General features: G+C 35.1%; 1 protein-coding gene across 4 annotated transcripts in view; it reads left to right on the plus strand.

The window, feature by feature from the left end:
• The window catches only part of CDH8 (cadherin 8), a 389193-nt gene that overhangs the window by 336701 nt on the left and 28540 nt on the right, over window positions 1-23952 (plus strand). For all 4 annotated transcript variants that reach the window (XM_049806245.1, XM_049806244.1, XM_049806246.1 and 1 more), the window contains 2 exons: window positions 3290-3426; window positions 20807-20928. In XM_049806245.1, coding sequence (XP_049662202.1) covers window positions 3290-3426; window positions 20807-20928 — 259 coding nt within the window. The remainder of the gene's footprint in view (window positions 1-3289; window positions 3427-20806; window positions 20929-23952) is intronic.

Here is a 23952-nt window from a genome sequence, read left to right on the forward strand (position 1 = left end):
AGTAAATCATCTTGGATAAAGCATGATCCAAGTGCATAGAAAAAAAGCATGAGTAATAATCTTTCTCCCTATACTGTATCTGCCCTCCTATAAATCACTGCCCTTCAGTGTCTTTCTCTGCAGAGAGATAAGCTTCACTGTGGCAGGTTTTCCCCATTCATATCGACAGAGATTTCATCTTTGGCAGCAGTTGATCATTTTCTTAATTCACAGCAGGCCTTAAAAACCTAGACACGATATTTTCTGCCTCCCTAATGGTACAGCTGTTTATCTGTCACTAAGTAGCATGTCCAATCTGCCTGGCATTAATAAACAATGGTGATTTACCACTGATGAGGTATCCGTACTGTGATTCAAATCTCAGCAGGTGCAGCAAAAAAGGATTTCTGCTCTTATTTACATTGGTGCAAATAAGGAATAGATCAAATTAAGCCATAGCAGCAATAGCAGTAGAGCAGGAGCAGGACTGAGAATCATTTTAAGTCTTCTGTTAAACCACTATGGGGTTGTTCCTATAATTGCCATAGCAGAACCGTAAACTAACCAAAACTTCCCAGTAACCTGTGTTGGGTTTATGGCAATTTCAAAAGATATTATTTCCCAAGATATTATTTTCTAATTTTTAGAGAAATGTATGTTTTATGTATAGCTTATGGATCTGACAATGCATTCCCATTAAAAAGAGTTACAATACCATTATCATGAAAAGGCAACTGCAAATGTACTATTAGTTTTCTCAGGTTTATGACACTGCAGATTGAATTTTTTATTTTTGTACCAAATATTTATCAAATTACAATCAGGAGAGGGTTTTACCTCTTTGTACTCTTGTGAAGCCATGTAACTTATGTTAATGTTTCATTTTGAATGCTGGTTTTGCATTGTGAATAAATACTGTTGGGATGAGATGAAATGGAATATAATAAACTTACAGATGTTACACTCCCAGTTTTATAACTTGAAAAAATGTACTGCAGGAAAACTGTGAATGGAAGTTTAAAAAAGGATTGATCCTTAGAGAAAAGCTGTGTCTTATCTCAGTGGAATTTATGTCAAGCCCAGGTTAACTAAACATTAAATAGCATATAAGCATTTCATATTTTATTTCATTTACGGACTGTAAAAGTTTCATAAATGTTTGATATCAGAAGAGTTTTTTCTGCATCACTACATAAACATCAAGAATTAAAAGTTAGTTTTAAGTGATGACATCTTAAAAAAAGTTATCTTGATTGCTGTCTGTCTTGTATTTTCTTGAATGAAATCTTAAACCTGTGAAAGTCTGTAAGATATTTTTTACTGACTTCACTATTACCAGAATTTTATTTCTAATACTTTAATTGGAACTAGGGAGACATCAAAATAAGGTTAAGAAACATTTTAAAAAATGATTGCCTTAAGTTAGGCACCTACAGCTTTATTCTTCCACACAAGTGACCCAATTTTCAGAAATGCTGAGGATAGCACAATTCCTGTTAAACCATTGAGAACTGAGTATGTGAAGCTCACTAGAAAATCAGTTTACTTAAATATCCAAATATAGATGCATGTGCCTAGCTTTAGGCACGTATATTTGGAATTTTACCTCATATTTTTTTCCTGGTACTCTTCTTAAGTAAACTACTCATTTTTAAGTGAGTAAAACTAGTTCTTCTCAGAGCTTAAAAACAGAGAACTTAAATAAATGTCTAACAAATCCCATTTCCTAGTTAAACCAGGGTTTTCACTCTTAAGTCCATTAGTTAAGTACCTTACCAGTGTGATCATGCTAGCCTTGCTCTTTTGTAATACAGTCTTTAAACATTTAAACTTTAAGATTTTGATAAATGTTCATAATTGAGAACTAATTTTTTGAAAGTGAACTGTATCTGACACAGAAATAAAAAAAGATGAATGCCATAATCCTAAGCTTTGAAATCAGATCCTAATGCTATTTCTATAGAAATCAATTATATTATGCTGGAATGGGTTTGAGTTCATCAGAATATGTTTATTGTAGCATATAAAGGAACTTCTCAATCAGAACTTTTTTTGTAAAGTGCTTATGATAAAGCATAAAACCGAATGGAATAACTGATTTTCAGATGACTGTGCCATTGTCACTGTAGCAAAATATGCTGTTGTTCTTTTATCAGTGAATTTAACAGCGTATTTGCAAAAAGTAGAAATGTAATGAGAAACTGATAGTCTGAGTCACTTTTCTGACCACTATATAATGTAATCTAGTCTGATACTGTATCCCAACTCACCCTATTGTGCCTAGATATAATGCAGAACAGATGTAAAAATTGTCAGTGCATGCTGCTAGGTTCTGTAATACATAGACACAATGGCTTAAAAGGCTTTTATATAAATCCACAATTAGGATTCAGTAAAACCCCTTGAAGTCAATTTTTGTTGAACCATATCAATAGTTTATCACTAAACTCTCTCATTTTGTACCTTTCCAGTCAAAAAATTGGAAGGCTTAATTTTGTGATTTAGTTTCTTTTTGCGAATAATACATTCATGAAATAACTCTGTGAAAATGGACAAACATAAAAGCTTTCCTGGAGATCCTGTTCTGAGCTTTAAATCATCATCCTGCTTAATGCACCATTGGAGCAATCTACTGCAGCTCACTCTTGTTGTCAAGCTAGCTCTGTTTCGGCTGCATAATTTACCTGGACATTCACATTTGGAAAGTCTGACTACTTGTCAGATGAAACTTGTTTTGTTAAAAATCCGTGATGTCAATCCATAAAACAATCAGTCCTTCAGTGTTTGAAGTGTTTTATAGGAAAATGGTGATTCACTAAGTGCGTTCTGCCCATGGAGCTGCTTGAACCATAACCAAATAATATGCTTGGTGAATAGTTCATGCTTCATTAATCTGAAATTTATTGGTAAAATAATATTATTCAGCCCTTTTTAAAATAACCATGAAGTCCACCATGAAGTCGAAATTATCATCAGTTACTGTGAAATACCATAGAAACTGTCTGATAAACGTGATGGATTGTGTAATTAACTCTTGATCAGCACCGTTTTTCAAAGATGTTACCCAGTGAACCTGAGGGCATTTTATGACCTTCACACTGGGTGTACAGCTAATTGCTCCTTGGGCAATAATTATTATGGTTTTTTTAGTCTCAGTTTGTCATTTTGTCTTATAAATTATTATGCTATCGAGCTTCTTAATCCATTTGGCTGTAAAACTGCAGCTCTCAGAGGGCTCCCTAAATTGTCTTGTGATTGTATGGATTACACCAACTTCATTAAGTAGATTACAGGGATGTCTGTTTTGTAGGTTTTCCATTGATCGGCATACTGACCTTGAGAGACAGTTCAACATTAATGCAGAAGATGGGAAAATAACTTTGGCAACACCACTGGACAGAGAAACAAATATGTGGCACAACATAACTATTGTAGCTACTGAAACTAGTAAGTATTTGTGTATACTGACTTTTAGTTCTGTTGGTTTTATAATTAATTTTAATGGTGTGTGCAGTAGAAACGGTATATAGTTCAGTAAAAAGTAAAACACATTGGATTTTAAAATTACAGAATTTTTGAAAGAAAAGTTTCTGCTGAAGTTCCATTTCTTTTAGTTTTCAAAACTGCATTTTTTTTAGTCAGTGTCGCAGTATAGATTTTCAAGAGACACATGAGTACATTTAGACAGGGTATATAGAGTAAATGTTAAAAATTGTTTAAAAAAAACCCCAAACTAAAGCCTTATATTTAGTTAGTTATATTAAGACAGAAAAAATAAAGTTTTGCTATTGTAAAAGTATATTGTAGACTCAACCCAGAAGTTCTTAATGCTGAGTGACATCTTGTTTCAGTACCATAAATGATTAAGCACATGGGTAATATTGCATGAAAGTAGTCCTATTTGATACATATGAATAAATTTATTCATATACAGCTATAGACACGAACATGGATTGTTCAGATTCACAAAACTATTGTGACTCATCTCTACACCTAAGTCATTGGGAGCCAGGAGTGTCACCCTGTCAGGGAATATGGGTCCTAGATTTTAATCAAGAAGAGTTCTTGATTAATTTGGAATTGCAAGCACTGCTGACAAGATCACATGTGACAATATAATTTATTATTAATATTCACACTGTATTTTAGACTACACATTTGACAAACATATTGCAGCAAAAGAACAGATTTAGAACATAGGTCTGTCATCCCATGTCTTTGTCTTAACTGAAACAGAAACTATGAAAATGGTTCTGCTGACATATTTATTCTACAATCAATGTATATGCATAATTCCCACACCTGCAGACACACTTGACACATTGTTGTAAGAATATTTGCCTTCAGAGCCTGATGATCAGTGCTGCTAATTCTAGCATGTAGAAAATAAGGTGATGTTAATGCTTGCTTTTCCCCCAGAGTATCTTTTTTAAAGGATGTGATACAGAACTTTTAATGCTTGGTTTCATAATACTGCAGCTATGAACATAATGAATGGGAGGATAAAATATTCTTATTTGGCACATTTTTGTTGTCCAATATTTTTCTGTGGTACTTGTTTTCAAAAACAAACATGTTAGGAATCTGTGACAGGTAACTGAAATAGCATATATAAATGAGAAAGAGAGGTCGGAGTATAAACTAAGCTCTCAGCTTACAACCCCTATACTGTATTCCTATGACCTACCTTAATAATTTGTGTATTTCATTGCCAGTAGTGCAGTAGTGCCAACAGTGTCCTGCTAATTACTGTTAACTCTTGCAGGCAAACGCTACTTTGATAAATTAGCAAGAATAATTTCTGCTTGCAGGAAAGCCAAGCTGAGATAGGGTATCATACTACATAAGCAAAGAAAGTAAGCTCTGGTTTCATAGGGCATATTTTGCCCAGGTTAATATCAAATCAGTTAATAATTTTCATGTTTTTAAAGGACAAAGATATAAAACTTCCATACTAATTTTCTCGAGACATGAGGAATGTCAGAACATGAGATTTACCAATGGCATGGAAAGCAGAATTATTACTTTGTGATCCAAAGTTTTCAGACATTGGAATAGTAAGATGTAACATGAAGAAATTGTACATTTTGTTTCCTTGAAAAAGTCAAAAAAGAACAAAATAAAAAGAATACTTTTTCAAGAAACTCCTGCAATTCATTTTTTGTTCTCCCTTATATATGTGTCAGAGCAAAGTTAACAGAAGTGCACTTTACTAAGCCACATCAGAATCAAGTCTGCCTCTTGCATCTTCAGATTTTTAAAACATAATTATATACTCAAGAATTTTGTAAGAAATCAGCCTTGTCATTAGACTTCATGGGAGCCTCAGCATCTATCACTATTGTAAAATTGCCTCTTATCAGACTGGCTATGAAAATAATAATGCCAATCTTGTTCTAAGCATTTGCGTTCCTGCTGATGGCTTATTTTCGCATTCCTAATACAATTATTTGACATTTACATAAAACAAGAGCTTAATTTCATAGACTACTATCTTTGCTTATTTAAGAGAAATTATTTTCTAAGTCCTCACTGAGAAACTAAATTTGTTCATAGAACTATCAAGCAGGGTAAAATGGGCATTTTTAGATTTTTTTTCCAACACAATAATAAGCAAAATTTCTGTTATAAAATAACAGAAATCTGTTGGAGGCAGACACAAGCAGCAAATGAAAATACAATGTGTGTCATTACAATGCTTTCACTGACAGTAATATTAATGGACTGCTGATCTCTCCCATAAAAATAAATATGTCAGCATCATTCATACTGGAGAATTTTCGCTTCCTAGGCTAGCTGCTTTCCAGGTTCAGTTCAAGGCTCACTTCTATTCATGTGGGGCAATGATCAGACCATTTCATTGCCATTACGCTTCCTTACTAATCGTAAGCCATGATACCAGGTCTTTCTTCTTGGTTTCCAGCATGGTAGATCCTAAATATACCCTGATTTATCAGCACTTTCACAGATAAACACCAAGTTTTGCCAAAACATAAATCACTATTTCAGAACTTCATGCTGGTAAGTTACCTGCAGCTAAGTTTGTGCTTTAAGCACAGGTAATTTTTGGCAGTTTTCCTCTGTCACCGTGACAAAGTTATTCTTTTGTATCATCCCTCAGCCGCTGTCTCAGTTGGGAATCTTCCAAGACAAGACCGGTCTGGCTGAATTGAGCGTAACTACTTCTGCATTTTCACCTGGCTTGAGGATGAAGATTTTTAGATTCAAACAGGGTGATCTCTTTGAAAGCAATCAGGTTTAGAATGTTTGTGGGCAATTTTGAACACGCTGCTGCTTTTTAATCTGAGTGCCCCAAAATGTGAACTTAACCCTTTCGTGTCTAGCAAAACTAGGAGTAGAAACATAAAAGTATGAGCCAGTGGAGACTGTGACTCTTTTCTGTCAGTACTTAACAGGCAAAAGACTAGTTTGGGGTGGTGTTTGTTTTATTTTTAGAAGGACATTTTCTTGTCCTATTCATAGGCAAGTGTCTGGCTAGTTCTAATTCAGAACAAATTCATGCTATTGTTGACAAATACTATTAGCATCATATTCTGAGACCTGTGCGGAGTGAGACATTTTGGAGGGTGGCATTTGCCTCCTTTCACTTTTCCATCACTAGCAGACTCTTTCCAGCCTCTGTGAAGGAGTTTCTAGTTGTCCGCAGCCTTTCTTCACGGGGGGATTAAACTGACCAGACAGACTAAGGAAAAGTTGCCGAATGGCTTTCCCTCAGACAGTTGCCCAAACTTTTGCTCTTTATGTTTTGGATCTCAAAATATGTAGATAAGTTGCATATAGTTTTATGCCTCCTGTTTAAATCACGGTAACTATGTTGCATACTGGTTGCATGCCTCCTAGAGATAATTCTTCAAATATCTCATCCATCTGAATCTTTTTTTTTTTGGTTACTAAAGATGAAACACTGCAAAAAGTGATCAGTGAAAAAGACTGGACTGAAAGTGATTAATGTGGTAGAGGTGATATTTAGGTGACAGTTCCAGTATTTCAAATTCAGTTATACATTTTCCATGAATTTAGTGAAAAAACAGAAGATAAATTCCTTCTGGCGCTTTGATCGTCTCAACTACTACCCTTAGATCTGCCTACTCTTAAATATTCCATTCCTTTTTGTATGATTTCTTATACTTCATTCTTATATTGTCAAATTCATTTTTGCTGCTTTGTTGTTCAGCTTTTTTCCTCTCTGGTCGTGTAGCGAGTCCACTATGTTGATGAATTGTGTCGCATGGATTTTTAAGAGAAGAGAATATTACAAAGAATTTTGACCTCTTTGAAAGATCCCTCTGAAATACAGGCTTAGGATTCACAGAAGTATATGTATTAACACTCATGACAAAAAGGATATTGAAAGTTATTGCACCTATTCTTTTGATTCTTTAAATTTTCTTTCTACACTGCCATACATCCAAGTTTACTCTGCTGAATGAGTCAGGAGCAGGAACATCTAGATGATTACAGGCTAGAGGAAGCAGGCTACCTGGCAAAATGACCTTTCCCTGAGAACATACCTTTTGGTCTATGGATGTAAAAGATGAACTTTGTTTCTGTCACTGGCTCTGGACTTCAGATACTGGACTAATGAGATTTCCCATTGTTTTGGTGTGTAGATGAGACTTAAGTGATCTTCAAATTGTATGCCAAGGTTGGGAGGTTTATTTTAGTTAGGTGCCCGAGAGAACAGGGATAGATATAGCCTTGCTTTGTAAGTCGGGGCTGATTATGCTGCTCTTATGTTTGGGCTCTCCAGAGCTATGCCCTGAAGAGGAAAGGAATCTGGGGGCATATGCAAGTATTCTTTGAGAGCCTGAAATGCAGTGCAGTAAGAATGAATGATTAACTTACAGACATTTCTTTTGGTGCATCTTTTTTGTATGTACAAAGGCTCATCACATCTTTGGTTCTTTGGTACTTTTTTGAAATGGAATTCTCTGCCATTCAGTAGAATCTAGTAAAGTCAGGATCCTAATAGTCATATGTGCTCCCATTCGTCTGAACGCACAAATAAATTTTTTAGTTTGTATAAGTTACAATTATAGCTATAACTACTGTTCACATTGACATGCTTGTGTTGCTTGCATTAACTGGTTAGCAATTTTGCTGGGCAGTGAAGCAGAGCAGAGTTCAGGCTGGGCTAACCTCCTCGGTATTCTCTCAGTTTCTTGTACAGGTTTTGCAGTACTTACTGAGTTATGTGTTGTCAATGCTACTCAGCTACTAAAAGAAAATCAAATAGCCATAATTTATTTATTAGAACATTTTTGCTATAGTTTGCACAGATACTGAATGGAGTTCAGAATCACTGATCATTCAAGCTGTCAGATTGTCATATGTGTATAAGGCATATAATAATTAAACTCTATCTTCTTTCTGCCTCCAGCTCTATGGATTTCCATTTCCATCTTCTAATGGCTGTAACAGCCACATTGCAGATATTTCGCTAACATCCTTACTGTGTGTCTCATTAATACTAAGGAAATGCCCTATACTTCAGTCACTGCTGGTTAATTGATATAACAAAAGCAGTAATAAATGGAGAACTAATGTAGTTTGAAACAAAAGCAAAGACTTATCTCAGAGAAACTGTTTTAACTTAGGCAAGAAAGAAGTGTATTAGTAATATAATTTAACTGCACAGCATTCGTCCAAATTAAATATGACTATCCTCATATTTGCATACTCATCCCTCCTAAACTGTAGCCGAGATCTGCTTGAGATACAGGATTCTAGTGAATTCTTTGAAAACAAGAAGTGTACTATAATGCATTCACTATTAGCAATGCTTATCTGAAATTCTTTTTTTAAAAAGTGAGGTAATCCTTTTATCAAGAATATGTGTATTACATAGTAGAAATTCATTGAACGGTACCATAGACTTCAATAAGAAAAAACTTCTAAACATGCTCCAGTTGGCAACCTCTGAGATTTGTGAAAAACATACCAGCAAATAACAGAAACCATGGCTCATAAACTTTAAAGACAACTAAATGATGATCCCTTGAAAGTCCCCAGGCTTTCTTTCACCTGACATAACATTGAGTGGGCTACTCAAGATTTGTATTTTCTTCCTAACCTTCTTATGACCATGTACTGCACTGGATTCCTCAGACTTCATTCAGGTGGAATCTCAATTACCATTTGTGAGGTACTACCATGAGCATATTCGAGCATGGATGGGTTATTTTATAATTAGTATAGACTCAAGCCTTTTCAGACACATCAGGAAATAACAGAGATGATGCGAGCACCCATTTGTTCTGTTGGTCGGGTTACAAGGTGACTCTTCCAAAACTTCTCCCTCCCATCACGTGCACAGATATGCAACAAATCAGTCTTCTGGGGAATTCCAAAGCCAGTGCAGTGCTGCCTGGGAGAGGATATTTCTTTTAGCCTAGAGCAGTGCTTTCAGCCAAGTTTTAAATCTCTGAACGAAGGGGTTTAATGGAATTTCTGTTTTCCTTATTCTCCAGGCACTGCAGTCATGAAGCTACTATTTTCATTTTGATTGACTGCTTTATCAAACCATTCTATGTATTCAGCTTCACTTGCCAAACAGTAAGCATACCAGTGGCTAGTGAAGCCCCCTGCCCAAGTACTTGGCAAAGTACCAGAACTGCCACAACTAGTAGAAATTCTCATGCATTATTAGTCAAAGCAATAGATGAAAATATAGACAAGGTCTTGAAATGTAAATGGTGATTTGACCATAATAAATATTTTCAAGGCATAGAGCATAGGAATCTCAAGGACAAAACTGTGGGCTCTATCTGACAAAGGTAATTACCCATACCAACTGCATTCTTTAGAAATGAAGAAGTATGAGGCAATTTTATCACCTAATGGGAAAGGGCATAAAGCCAGAAAGACTCTTTATGGTTTACCAAGAGTATAAATACAGTAATTGAATCATCACCGAGCACATGCTCTACTGAAGTTATCTATATTGTATATTCCTTTAAAAAATACAAGGACACTAATTAAAAAGGAAGAGAGACATAATTACTCTTCAGAATAAGCCTTCAGCTACAATGTGCTTTTTAATGCCATGAATACCTTTGCTCCTGCTTTCATTTATTTAATTCTATTTAGCCTTTTATTGTAAAAATGACTATAGGCATTATTAGCAATAATTCTAACATTTTAGGAAGTTACTTTGGTGCATCATATAATTACCTCTAATTTAGGGCTAAGTATATTTCAGTAAGTTTTAGAAAGAGAAGGAAATAAGTCTTTATGGAGGTTTAAACAGGAGAAGCTCAGGAATATTAACCTTTTTTGCTTGACCCTTTTTTCTCTGTCTTAGTGATACTCAAGCTAGATAATCCATCATTTTTGCACAGAAACACAGAATTTGGTAAGGTAGTTTTTATTCACTTGCACGCAAATACAGGGTTACAGAGAACTCCATAGATTCTAATGGGTCACAGAGCGTTTGCCATTGGTCAGTGGAGGGCTGGTATATCACATAAAGCTAGTTTGCAGTTCTCAGCTATGAAAGTGCATTCAGGCGTATCACAAACTTTCCCATTAGTTTTTTTCACAGTTCAAGAGTAGCAGGAGAGGTGATCCACACAGATAATAACATGGGAGTGGCCATATTATGACAAAATATGAATGGGAATGGAGTGTACTTATGAAACAATGCCTATATAAAATGGTCTCTACTTCAGGAGCAAGCATTAAAATTCAGGTATGGGATGCTGAATAGAAGTTAGCAACCTCTGAGTTCAGAGGAAAGCACGTAAGGCAGCTGTGAATAAAACATTGAGTAATTCAGTGCAAAAAAAGTCAGAGGACGTAATAAACATAATTATGGCAAGGAAAAGGATAGAGATTTGCATGAACAGTCTAACTTCTTTTATTTATGGTTTCAGGGCATTATAAAGCCAGGATAGACATCTTAGTTCTAGATTTCAAATGCTGATTTCACAGACATACTAGAATTGAAAACACTGCTCAAAGCTTAAAGCAGAAAAGGTTAGGATACTAGGTGGTGTTTTAGAAGGGAATAAGGCTTTCTGGGCCACCAAACAGATAAGGATTCAAGTAAGGAGTACAAGGGTCATTAGTGAAAACATGCTTGACTAATTCGTGTGAAGTATGTTTGTTAATTTGAGGAAACTGGAGGCATGGTTAAACTGACGTACGTATTATATTAGCAAAATGAGTGCATTGTTAAACTGAACAACTAACAATTGGCCATCTGCACTTTGAACATTTGAATTAGAATTTCTGAAGAAAGTATGATTAATCTTAAACATACTGTGTAGTATTCATCTAGTTTGATAAACAGAATTCATCTACTTCTAAGCAGCATGTGACTATTTAAAATTTCCACTGTGTTTTCTGTAAGGCTGAAGCATGAGAATAGGTCAGAGTAGAGTTTTGTAGCTGAATGTTGGTTTAGTCTTCTTTAAGCACATTTCTTTCTAGAATAAAGACTCTATTTGGAGCAGCATGCTTTGAGCTTCTAGTAAAGTTGCTGGATAGCAAAGAATGACAGTATTTTTTGGCTGAAAAAAGAGGAGAGGATTTTTTAAGGGTACATACTGATATGCTAGGGAGATCTTTTTGCTTATTGCTGAAGGTATGCAAGTAAGAATGGTTTGATGCTAAACTCCTAGAACCTGATTAAAATCCAGCATATTCAGCAATATTTTATCTGTGAAGGAAACATAAGAGTAATTAAATTGCACTGTTAAGAAAATCAGTCCCAGAAAGGAATATGAGCTCTAAAAATAATGACACTTAAATACTAGTATAATAAATCCTTGTTTAAGAAAAACTTTTATTAAAGCATTTTGATGTTTTGTCTATTAGTAAGGTAGAGATTTCATTTGAGCTATTAATTATTTTACTTAAATCATGAAATAATTTGAAATACAAAAAATCAAAATATTCCAGACATGTTGTCCTCAATCAGTCTGCTTATTGTTATTATTATTGCTCCTAGTCATTAGAAAATTTCATAGCTAATTATAATTGACAATAAGACCTTGCGTATCTAAGTCAATATTTTATAACATTTTAATATGCATGATGTATTAACATATTAACAATATAATTGCTCTAAAGTGTGGGCCAGATTCCTGACTGTTTTATGCTAGTGCAACTCCCTTGATTAAGCTGGAATTGAGCAACACAGCAGCAAATCATGCCATGGTACATTTGTTGTGTCTTAAAACTTTTTTTTCAATCAGTTTTTTTCCTGCCTTTTCACTGGTGTAATTTTTAAGGCAAATCCTTTTCTGTCACTTAATGGCACTGTATTATTTTCAGGAAATTTTTTCTCATTGTTATATTTAGAAGTGAAAACCTATTACTTCCTCACATTTAAGGCTTTACGCTGGCTCAGGGAATCTGGAATCCTAATTTGGTGGAGGTTTGTGGAGCTGTGACCCACAAGAAGTAAAGATCTAGTAGCATTTCATCACACTTTTATTATTGCTAGTGTATATAATAAAGGTAACAGAAAGATGTGGTTCCCTATGGCTTTCTGTGGTTCCCTGTTTTCCTAACTTTTTTTTTCTTATTGGTAGCTGCCACAAGGAGGTGGAAAAACCTTCTTTCAAAAGGTTCTGGTGGACTCTGACTTTGCTAAAATGATGGGTCTGTAGAATAGTGCTTCCTAGTTGCAGATGCTTCCACAGATTACAAATGCTGTTTTGCTATTTCTTATTCTTTAAGTTAGGTATATTTTTTAAAAAAAATTTGCACTGATTTTTTAAAAAAGTGTAACTAACTTCAGACTTTTTTTTATAGTTTATAACTCTACTACTAATAGTTGCTAACACTTAAACCATATTTAACCATATTTTTAATTTTTGCACTCATAACAATTCACCAGTGAAATACATAACACAGTTCATTTACTGAAAGTGATGTAACTGCAAATTACAGCCTGACTTGCATCCTAGTTAGAGACAATAAGGCTCAATAACACAGTACTGTATCAGAAATACAGGTTGTTTTCTGCCGGCATTTGTTTCAGTTTGGTCTCTGGATAGATGTGTGGGTGGAAGGATGGTGGCAGTGTACTTTTTTCTTTCTTTTTTTTTTTTTTCCCCTTAAGGATTTACTTAGGATCTGTGAATAAAACAGAATTGTTTTCATTGTCATAAACCTGACATGACTATAGCAGCTTCCAATACAACCCGCACAAGCAGCTATACTAATAATTTATTTTGAATTATGTATTTGTTTACTCATATTGATGTGTCACATATATCTTGATTATGTGTCACAATGAATATAAAGCTCACTGTGGTCAAAATTAGATATGCAGGAGAACAGTCTCTAAGGGCATGCTGTTTGCATCCAGAGCTTCTGACAAGAGACAAGTACCCGTAATTGCTACTCAAATATTGAAAAGGTGCAACAGTTTCCGATGAGGATGCCCCTTCTAACTCTTTTCAAGCCTCAGCCCATCCCTTTGTTCCCCCTGCTTTAATATCCCCCCTTCTCTCTCCTAGTGCATAGCTCATGAAGTCTGATCACTCTCTTCTGCAGTATGTAGGTTATGTGTAATGAGCACTCATGTTACCTAGTACATCTAGTATCTACTGTACCTTCTAGCATCTTCTTTTTGGCATCCATGAAAATGAATAGGAAGTGGTGACACTAAGATAGATTTTTCAAAACACAAACATTGTGATTAAAGGGAGACTGCCGTTCAAAGTGATTTATAATAGCTAGGAACCCTTGAGTTTCTGGGTTGTTTGGTTTTTGGGAGGGTGGCAGCAGGGGTGGGGGCTCCCTGTGCTTCCCATTCCCCTCCAGCTCTAAGGTGGATATGAATTAGTTTCAGCATCCTCTGCTCCCTCAAGGACAAAATTACAGCTCACTCACCGTGGCCCCTGGTTCTCAATCACACTGCAGTGGCGGATAACTTTTCCTCTCTTCTTGTGCATGGCTAAATTTAAACAGAACAGTGTCTTTTGATTTTCTCTTATAACCAGGGTTATGGCAGAAGAGACCCTCTTCACAGCTGTAAACTACATTTGAGCAGTTGTTTTGCTTTTCCAATCTAGTTTTGCCTTTCCAAGCCCTTTTGATCTATCTGTGCTTTCAGACAAGATGATATCATGCATATACACCAAATAAAATATGATACTTCTGCAAAAAATTGCAGGCATTTCCCAGTTTTGCAAATGGATCTTTCAATTCACAGAGGATCAGAGGTAATTACACAGTAACTATTTGTTAGGCTGCTGAATAACTGTACAGCTTAATGGTATGAAAAGTAACAAGGAGGTTGCATTTGAATGTCAAATTCTAGCCTGCCCTCAGATAAGCAAAATGAGGGCTGATTCCATCAATATGTATTGTATCTGTAGGAAAAGAAGATACTAACTTTTAAAAAATATAGTTTGATTATCAAGTTTTATAAATCAGTGTTGATACTTTGAAGTTAACAAAGTACCCAGTTTAAGTCCCTGTTTTAATTTAAATTGTATTTACATTTTAAATTTTAAATGAATTTAAATATAGGAAATAGATAATGTAGTATTAAGGACAAGGACTAGACTAAACTTCTAGAATAGAAGAGATCTGACTAACTTCAGTAGAAGCCAAATCAGGCACTGAAGTGAAAGGGAAAAGTGCATACCAACATAGTCTGTTTACATTACTTCGCTACTGCAATGGTAAGCAAAGAACTGAGTGCAGGGTTAGGCGTAGTGTCACTAATTGTCACTGATTTGGTTGGACTTAATGAACTTAAGGATTTTTTCCAACCTAAATGACTTTCTTATTTAAAAAAAAAAAGGTCCATTTTGTCTTTTTGCAGGCATGTTTCATTTTTCTGCAAATTTTAGGTAATTGATTCAAAATTCATATCAGTTCTGGGCTATATTAAACAATTTTTATGTCTTATATGCACTAATGAAAGAAAAAGAAAACCCCACAGAAAATGAAAGTGAGTGAAAACTCTGAACAGGGCCTGAAGAATATGGTTTTATTTCATTAATGATTTCTGGCATGGCTTGTGCGTCTGTCACAGAAATTTTACTTTCTTTTTTCTTTTGGTATGTTTAGCAACCTGAAAGTATAATCTGTCCTTTCATCCCATATATTGACTAAAGCTAGGTGTGTGGCCTTAGTCACCTCTTTACAGATGGAGTTGCTGAACTTTGGAAACCTCTTAACTACAAATTCAGCTTTGAAGTCAAGGACTTGAAAATGTAGTCTGTCCTCAGTTTCCCCTCCTCCTTGTCCTCCTTTCCAGGATACACAGACGAAATACACTCCTCACACTTCACCTGGTTAGCGGGTATGTATGGTTCTTCTGCATTTGTCCATGCCTGTGGAAGCGTGCATTTTGCAGGAGTCTAACATCTTTTTCATGGCAATGAGAGGTAGAAAAGTGGACAAGAATGAAGGAGGTGGAAGATGTTGAGCAAGTCTTTGGTTAAACTTGTGACAGTCTATCAGTGAGGAAATAAAAATAGAACGTAACATAGCTTTGCTCTTGATTTGTTCATCTTTCTTCTGGAGACCGTAATAAAATGAACCGAGCGATCTGCTGAAAGGAGACAAAACTTTTCAACTCCATTATTATTTTTCTCCCAAAGAATGACTTAAGGAACAAACCAGAGAAATATGTTTCACATCTTTTTCTTTCTGCCTCCCTCCTACACACATGTACATGCAGAGACTCGCCACAATCTGTACTCCTCTAATATGTTGCAGTGTGCTGAAATAAATATAAATGGAACATTAATTTTGAAGCGGTGTTTGTTTCTTGTTTTAGCAACTTGTACAGAAGCATTTCTGCTATGCACTGATATGCTTCTATTATTTTATAGATATACCACAACTCTTAGTATTTTCTCATCCTTTAAAATACAAGAATTTCAGGGGGGAACTAAATCTTCATGATGACCAATCCTGTTTGGTTGCTTGAATTTTATCCTAATTCAGAAATAGCTTATGTTCTGTTATTTTTAACAGAAACATTGCCAATTACTGATGTCTTTTCCTGACAATTTCAGGCAATCAGTCTGTCATGAATCAGATCATTACCCAACACTTCAGACAACTGAACACAGTATTCGCACTAGTAGGAGATTTCTGTAGTTAAACTTCAACATAAATAAAACCTCAGTTTCACAACAGCATCTCTGTTTCTTAGGATTTTTGAAGTTAGATTTGTCAGTTTCATATGGCAAAAATTGTTATAAGCTGTGGTGTTAGATAGGCAAAGGATTGCACAAAGAAAACAACAACATAAACCCTAACAGGAGAAATAAACTTGTCCTGCATGTAGATTATCTTAGTAAAGTCATCAGATAAAACCTTAATAGTCATGGGGAATGGATCTGTTAAAATACAACTTAATAAGTTTGAAATATAAGGGATGTAAAACAAGTGCTGCTGTTTTTATTAAGTCAGTGATTCAGATTTTTTTATTATTATTTCTGTTAGAACCAGGATTTCCTCTACTTCTAATTTTAAAATATTATTATAGTAGAAATTTCACTGAATCAGAGAAGCATGAAATAGCCATTTCCAAGCCATGTGGTGATGATAATAGTAATAAAAGATGTGTTATTTTCTAGGACTCTACTTTCTATTCAGGTACTTAATTTTAGTTAAAATGCAAGGCAGCTTATGACTTTTTAAAGCGAACCTTGAAGTGATTTTGGGTAATTTAATTAAATGAAGGAAAACTGGATTAAACTGGATTTCTTTGGGTTAAACAAATGATGAACTTCATTTTGTGCAGCCAATAATTCTCTTTCTTAAAGACCACTGCTCTTTAAGACCACTTGTATGTGTATCTGTCAAGGAAAGACAGTGTTTATGGCTGTTGAATAGCTGCATTATGTTCTGTTAGTTAGGAATTTTGATTTATAAGCTCTAGTTACTCCTGGTATTACTTGCTACATGCAGTAACAATGTTAACAGTGCTTAGTGATTTGCATTACAATCTATTCCAATGATACACACACATCTTGTATATGTAGGGTTTTTCCGGGAAGGAAGAAATGTGTTGATCACAATAAGAACTAGCATTGGTCTGTAGCCTCCAGAAGTTCAGGTATGGAAACACTAAATGTCTTGATAATGGGATTTTTGAAATTTGACTTTGATTATCTCATCTACCTCTTCATTTTTGTACCAAACTCTGCAGCCTTTTTTAATCCTGAGTAAGTAACAATGGGTATGTTACTCAAAGATGAGTACCAGCAAGGTGTATATTTCAAGCGTTTAATGTTCCAATAGAATCTTGAGAACTGGGGAGAAAAGCAGAAGAGCTTTTTAGGTCCTTATAATTCTTGTAAACCTTTCAATATGCATTTCTAAACTCATCTGGACTTTCCATTATTTTTGGAAATTTATTCCTTTTCACTAGTAAGTTCCACTAGTTATTTTTAGAGAGTCATCCTTTCCTTATACCTGTCTAGATGTTCCTTTGTTTGTGTGTGCGCTGTGCCCATCTACAGCAGGCTACTGGATCTTAGAACTGTGGACCATAATTGAGACTTCAGCAGAGACGCAAAGGAGCTGTACTTCTAGGAAATTACGTACACAATTTGCATATGTGTTTCTTACAGCTACATGCTGTGCTGTGGCAGAGCGGTGTCCACAGATGACCAACTGCACGTATTTGAAATTAAAAACTAAGTCCTTCTGTGCAGCCTTAATCTGAAAAGAGTTTTGGTAAACTAGACTAGTGGAAATTTTCTCAATATTTTTTAATCTTGCACCTCAGTGTGCTAAATTTTCAAACCAAGCCATTGCTTCTCAGATGACAGTCCCAATTATATACTTGTATTGCAAGATTCAAGGTAGGTCTTTTTAAGCTGTACATCACAATAAATACAGGTGATGAAGCTTTTACAAATGTGGTTAGTTCCTTAGAGAGAGAGAGTCTCTAAGTTTACACTCTTTTATGATTTTGAATAGAATAATTGATTGGAACTTAAGCAATCTGTCTTACTGTCTATGTGGTAGAAGCAAAAAGACTCAGTCTCCCTTAATTCTATTGACTGGGTGATTCACTGGGTAAAAAAAAAAAAGCAACACCCCCCCCACCCCACCCCGGTAATGAAAACTCAGTTTTGTCACTAGTTTAGAAAGAACTGACTCTCCATTCTTACAAATGAGGAAAAGTTGTGAACATTGAATACTAATCAGTATGAAGGCCAACCGTAGGGAGGACAGTTGCCCATGCAAATGTAACAGTTTGTGCACTCTGTGGGTTGGAGTGGATCCACTTCAATCACTTTTAGTTGAAGGATATTGGGCATTCCTAACAGAGATGGATTTAAACTTGAGAGGGGCATCCTCTGCGTATGTTTTACCACCGAGAAGTTTGCAGACATTAAAAGTATGAAAATGGACAGATGAATCTTTTATCTTAACAGTGTTTCATCCATGAGTGAAATCTGGATTTGCTTAATGAGAATTCATTAATTTGTTTGAATAGGTATGCTTAGGGTGATCTATATTTACAGGGAAAACACTTAGCACAAAGTGAAATTTCATTGAAAGTTTGCAATGACAAAATAATGCAAAGTATTCGGTGTGGTGGACAGTAGAAGCAGTAGATAAAATTCCCTCTCCGTCTCTCTCCCTCTCTTTCTCAACAATAAATTCCACCATAGTCACAAGAACCCTAACAGGCGGTGGATATCCCCTTGTTTGGAGATTTCCAAACCAGTTGGGTCTCTCTTGTGTTTAGTAAATTAATTTTTTAAATGAATTCTCATCAAGTTTCTAATTATAATGTCTTTAAATTTAATGTTTGTATTTCTGATGAAAGACAAACATTTTGGGGGCAGTCACAAGGGACATGAATAATTTCTTTAGAAGCTTATCTAATTAATTACATTTCTCTGTAATGTCTTTAAAATTTGAACTGCCATCATTTCATTAATTTAGATAAAAGTAAATCTTTAGTGTTTAAATATGACACTAGTGCTGAGAATTCTGATAAGCTCAAGATTCATTGTCTGTATTTCTATCAAGTTAAGATAAAAAAATGTGTTTAAAATGTTTGGGATACATGATTTGCATATTAACTTTTATTTGATTTCTAAATACATTATTATTTCATGGCATAAGTATTCACCTCACCTATTAATAAGTAAGATAATATGATGCAAAATGGATGTAAATATTACTCTTACAATATTTTGGTGGGGATTTCTTTTTCTTCTGTGACTTATTTCTTTCCAAACTAAAACTTTTGACTCCTTCAGATGGGAAGTATTTCAGGCTATCCAGCAAACATAAAGCCTTTGTTTATAGCACTAGTACCTTTGGTGATAGCCTGGTTTTGTGTCTTTCGAAAGAATTATTTTTATGCTATTTCAAAGTAATGTTAGTAGAGCAATGGAAATTTACACATTTAGATTTCTAGGTGCAGCTTCAAAAATTGTGGTTGTCTTTATCATACAAGGGAAAAAAAAAAGGATACAAGAGGTAGGGTTTGATTAGGTCACAACACAATTAACTTTGATGGAAACCACAAAAAATACAGTGTATCATTTCTACCACTTGTAGGGCTGCCACCAGTTGCTCCCTGCCCACTGGTGGAGCCTGATGTAATTCTACATTATAGACATTTATTATGAACTTCTGTCCTGCCTTCCCCTAAGCCACTTCTGTATTGCCAGAGAACAGAACCCACATGGACTGATGACAGCTTTGGACAGCTGCTAAGCTGTCACAACAACTGTGAGTAAGTTGATACCCAGACTTATGGTAGCAGCTTTCTTGCCTGCAGTAATGATTTAGGCAAAAGCACATAGTTCAGTTACAAGTCAGACCCAGAGTTTAATTCACACAGTGTGCATTTCTTCAAATTGTTGATGATGTAAACAAGATAAAATTCTGTGGTCATAAAATAATACTCACTGAGAGATGGATTTTGAAACTAGTATTAATTTACGTGTACAGGTATGCACGTGTCATAGAACAATTTTTTTAAACTCTTCAGATCAGCTGGTCACCTCAGTTTAAACTGAATTCATCATGTTTTTGCTCTTTGGGGAAAAATTATCTGAAATATTTATAAATAGTCTCTTAAAATAAATTAGCTGTACTGAATTGAAGGAAAGACACTAGAAACTGACCGTGAAATTTATTCAAAGTAGAATGCAAACTGTTGGTTTAGCTTTTCTTTCCTTACAGCTTAACAAGGTTATTCTACTCTTTACAGTGATAAGCACTTTTATGCAAAATCGCTCTATATTGTAAATAATGAGGCTTTATTTCGGTGAAGAAATAAGTTCCCAGGTCATATTTTTGGTCAGCGGCAGATTGAATCGAAGTGCTTTAATAGTCCAGAGGACTATCTAGTTTTGCCTATGTCTACCTGCCATCTATCTTTCTCACAATGTGGGTCTCCACATTAATTGTATTTGTAATGAAGAAATAATAGATGTGCAGTCAGAACAACTAATAGAGTAAAATGCTCTGTGTTCTGCCAAAGATAAACAAAGAAGTAAATCTATGTTGTTTACAGCCTTCCCTTTTCCATGTGTAATGGACTTTATCAATAAAACAATACAAACTTCATCAAAGAAAAATCTTACCAATTTAGTCCAAGAAAGGTCTTCATTGAGCTAATCTCCAACAAATGCTGCTTGCAATAGGGATCTATTTATTCTTTTCAACCGTAAAATACTGGCCATCCTTCTTTATCTCATGCTCCAACTCTATGATCCATTACAGATAAGACAACCTAATTAAGCAAGGACAGAAGACAGGAAGAGTACGGTTACTATGTAAGCATTTATGCATCATTCACAAATTAAATATGCCTATCTCTTATGCTTTGAATTTCTTTTCTTAGGGAACCACAGTCAAGTGTCCCGGGTGCCTGTTGCTATCAAAGTTCTTGATGTAAATGACAACGCTCCTGAGTTTGCATCAGAGCATGAAGCCTTTTTATGTGAGAATGGCAAGCCTGGACAAGTAAGTATCTCCATGTTTTTACGTTGTGTACTTTGGTGTGTAAGAATGGGGTGCAGTTTCTCCCTGTCATCTTATCTTTATTCCCAAAATATGTGCCTATGTGTTCATGCTAACAACTCATTCATTTAAGGTAAACCTATGATTGTATTCTGTGGTACATCTCTCTCTATGTGGACATACAAATTTTTTGAAGTATAGGTTTTAAATTAAAGGTAGGAGTCTTGGGACAATATCCAGAAAAAATGCTGAGTGTCTTTAAGCTCCCACTGTTTCCACTCTGGTGGAGCTCATCATGTCATAGGCTCATGTGTGTTAATAGGTAAAAGTATAATCAGACCTGAATTCCAGTTCAGTTATTGAACTATATTACAGCCGGGCCCAGGTATAATTTAGAAGAAACACTTGAAACAATACAATCATTTCCCCTTACCCGTATCTCAGTTATAAACTCTATCTATTTAATTCTTACTCACTTTTCTATGGTAATTGGGGAAAAAAAAGCAAACCAGAACTTGATGGAAAGTCAAGTAAATTGTAACTGTATTTAAAATATCTAAAGAGGGATGGGGTGTTGGAGAAGTGGAGTTCAAGGTTTCACTATATTTCACACACAGACAAAAAAAAAAAGACTTAACAGGTTATTTATTTCTTGATTTAATGAAATAAAAGGGTTGGCAAAGGAATTTACAGAACACTCTACAAGGTGAAATAAACCCAGCAAGATATCAGAAGTAAGATTTAACCTGTGTAGCCTTTTTCAAAGAAAATGAAACAGATTTCTTAAAAGGCATACATTTTGAAGGACAAAAATACAGAAATAGGGAAGAATATCTCATATGCCACATAAATGACAAGATAAAGATTCAAGAAAATGTACAGACTTTTAGAAAGTAATGCGGTGTAAATGAGATTTAACATTTGTCCAGCTTGAGAAACACTGTATGTTACAACAATTCAGTGTTTTTAAACTTTCTAATTTATTTCTAGATTGTGACATTTTATTTAAATAAACAGCAGCTGACAGCATGACACTAGTCTTGTTAATCCAACTATTCCTGTGTCTCATGTGGGTGTTAGGCATTAAATTCACTGTTCTCTAAAGAAGGTTACCTGACAATAGAGTTAGAAATTTTTTCCTTTAGTAGTATTAGATGACAACCTATAGAGCAGTGTATGACAACCTTCCTCTGCCAAGACTGGATTGTTACAGAAGATGATTTGACTTCTAGCACCCCTTTTTGTTTATTAAAAAGGTGTGAAAAATGTGTCATTTAAGAAATGAGAATTCTCACTATCCACTGAAAAGCAGATTATTGAAATGCGCCCTTATGGGCAGACAGTTATGTTACTGTTGGTATTTAAGTTCTTCTAGCTCAGAGTGGATTTCTGTTTAGCTTAGGGTGGATTTCAGATGCTGAGTAGTTGCGTTTTCTAGGATATATTAAATTCTAATGAGTACACCTTTATCCAGGGCTCAGTAAGCTTCCCTGAAATCAGAAAAGCTGTGTTGCAGTGTTTTCTGAATATATTTATGTAGGTATTGCTATCAAATTTCAGGTGTTTTAAGAGATGGTGAAAAGTGTTTGCATTTCATTTTGGAATAAAACAATAAATGAGATTATTAAGAATCAGCTAGTAAAAGAGGCTTTTGTTTAAGCACTTATGAAAAACTTTCATTAAACCATGATATTCTTCATCTTACCATCACCTCTTACACTCTTGATCTGATGGCAGATGTCACTCTTGAGCATGAATCCTTCTGTGAACTTTACAGATGGTTATTAAATATTTGGCTGCCAGCATGGATGAGGTGGCACTGATCCTGCAATTTATTCTGTGTTTTAAACAAATAACATTATTGGAACAGTAACCAGTCCAGAATAGTCACCCAGCTTACGTTCTAAATTTAAAGTCATCATTCAAAAATTATCTGTTCCTGTAAAGATTTTAGTATCTACACTCCCTGATTGATTTTTCTTATGCTTACTATTCCATATTCAAAATTTGGAAGAAATCGTGTTAATCAGGCAAGATGTAGAATTCAAACAAATAAATATGTCTTGGCTATGAAATAGCTAATATGAGAAAGACACTACTCTTTTACATTGTAGCAAAATCCTAATTTGGATAGATAGTTCTCCAAAGTTTAAACTTGAATGTTACATTTGCAGGAAAGGCTCAATTGTGTTATGGTATTCCAATCTATTTACATTTGCAGCTCAACTTAAATCTAAGTTTAAATCAAATTTGAATTACCATAAGGGAGATTACATTTGAACCTTTTATGAAACCTTATTTGCAGCCTTTAAATATATTGAACCGTCTATTCCAGTTCACTTTCTAAGTGTTCTATTTTGGGTTCTGATATAATTGCAAGTGGCAAGTGCAGCTGCTGGTGATGTGACAAAATGTATTAAAAACTGTTGATGTATAACATTGCCAGATGCATTTTCTTTGCTTTAACCTACGTCTAGCCGTAGAGGTACTACAGCTAGTAGGAGAAGAAAGAGAGAGGAGGAGGAAATATATTTGTCCATGCACATATTTATGTGCTCCTTGCATATTTTTACAGACAACAGAAAGTTGCCAGAAATGTTTTTTGTCAGTTTGAGGGGAAAAAAAAAAATATTGGAATGTACTGTTACGGTACCTCTAAGCTAACCGTAAACCAGCTCGTGCCTTTCCCTATTATTCCTTTTTTTTTTTTGCATAATTCCACTTACTAAAGCCAGAACGTCCATGGGTTTGCTGGCTATAGCTGTACAGTCAATTGTTCTCCAGCACAGCTAAATTATTTTCCTATACTCCTAGATCAGAACATCTGTATTTTTGCAGAAGAAGAGTGCCTCACTCACTGTTCCCCAGTCCATACCTGGACTTTTCCAGTGAAGTGCTGTTTGCTCAAAACAAAGCTACGAATTTTTAACACTTCAGTAGTGCGGACAACGATGTATCAGTGCTCAAGCCAGTGTTCAAACTAGAGCAATATAAAACTGAATACAATATTCCTTCAGTCTCTTGCAA

The sequence above is a fragment of the Accipiter gentilis genome, chromosome 7 (genome assembly GCF_929443795.1).
Source record: "Accipiter gentilis chromosome 7, bAccGen1.1, whole genome shotgun sequence".
NCBI classification, from domain to species: domain Eukaryota; kingdom Metazoa; phylum Chordata; class Aves; order Accipitriformes; family Accipitridae; genus Astur; species Astur gentilis.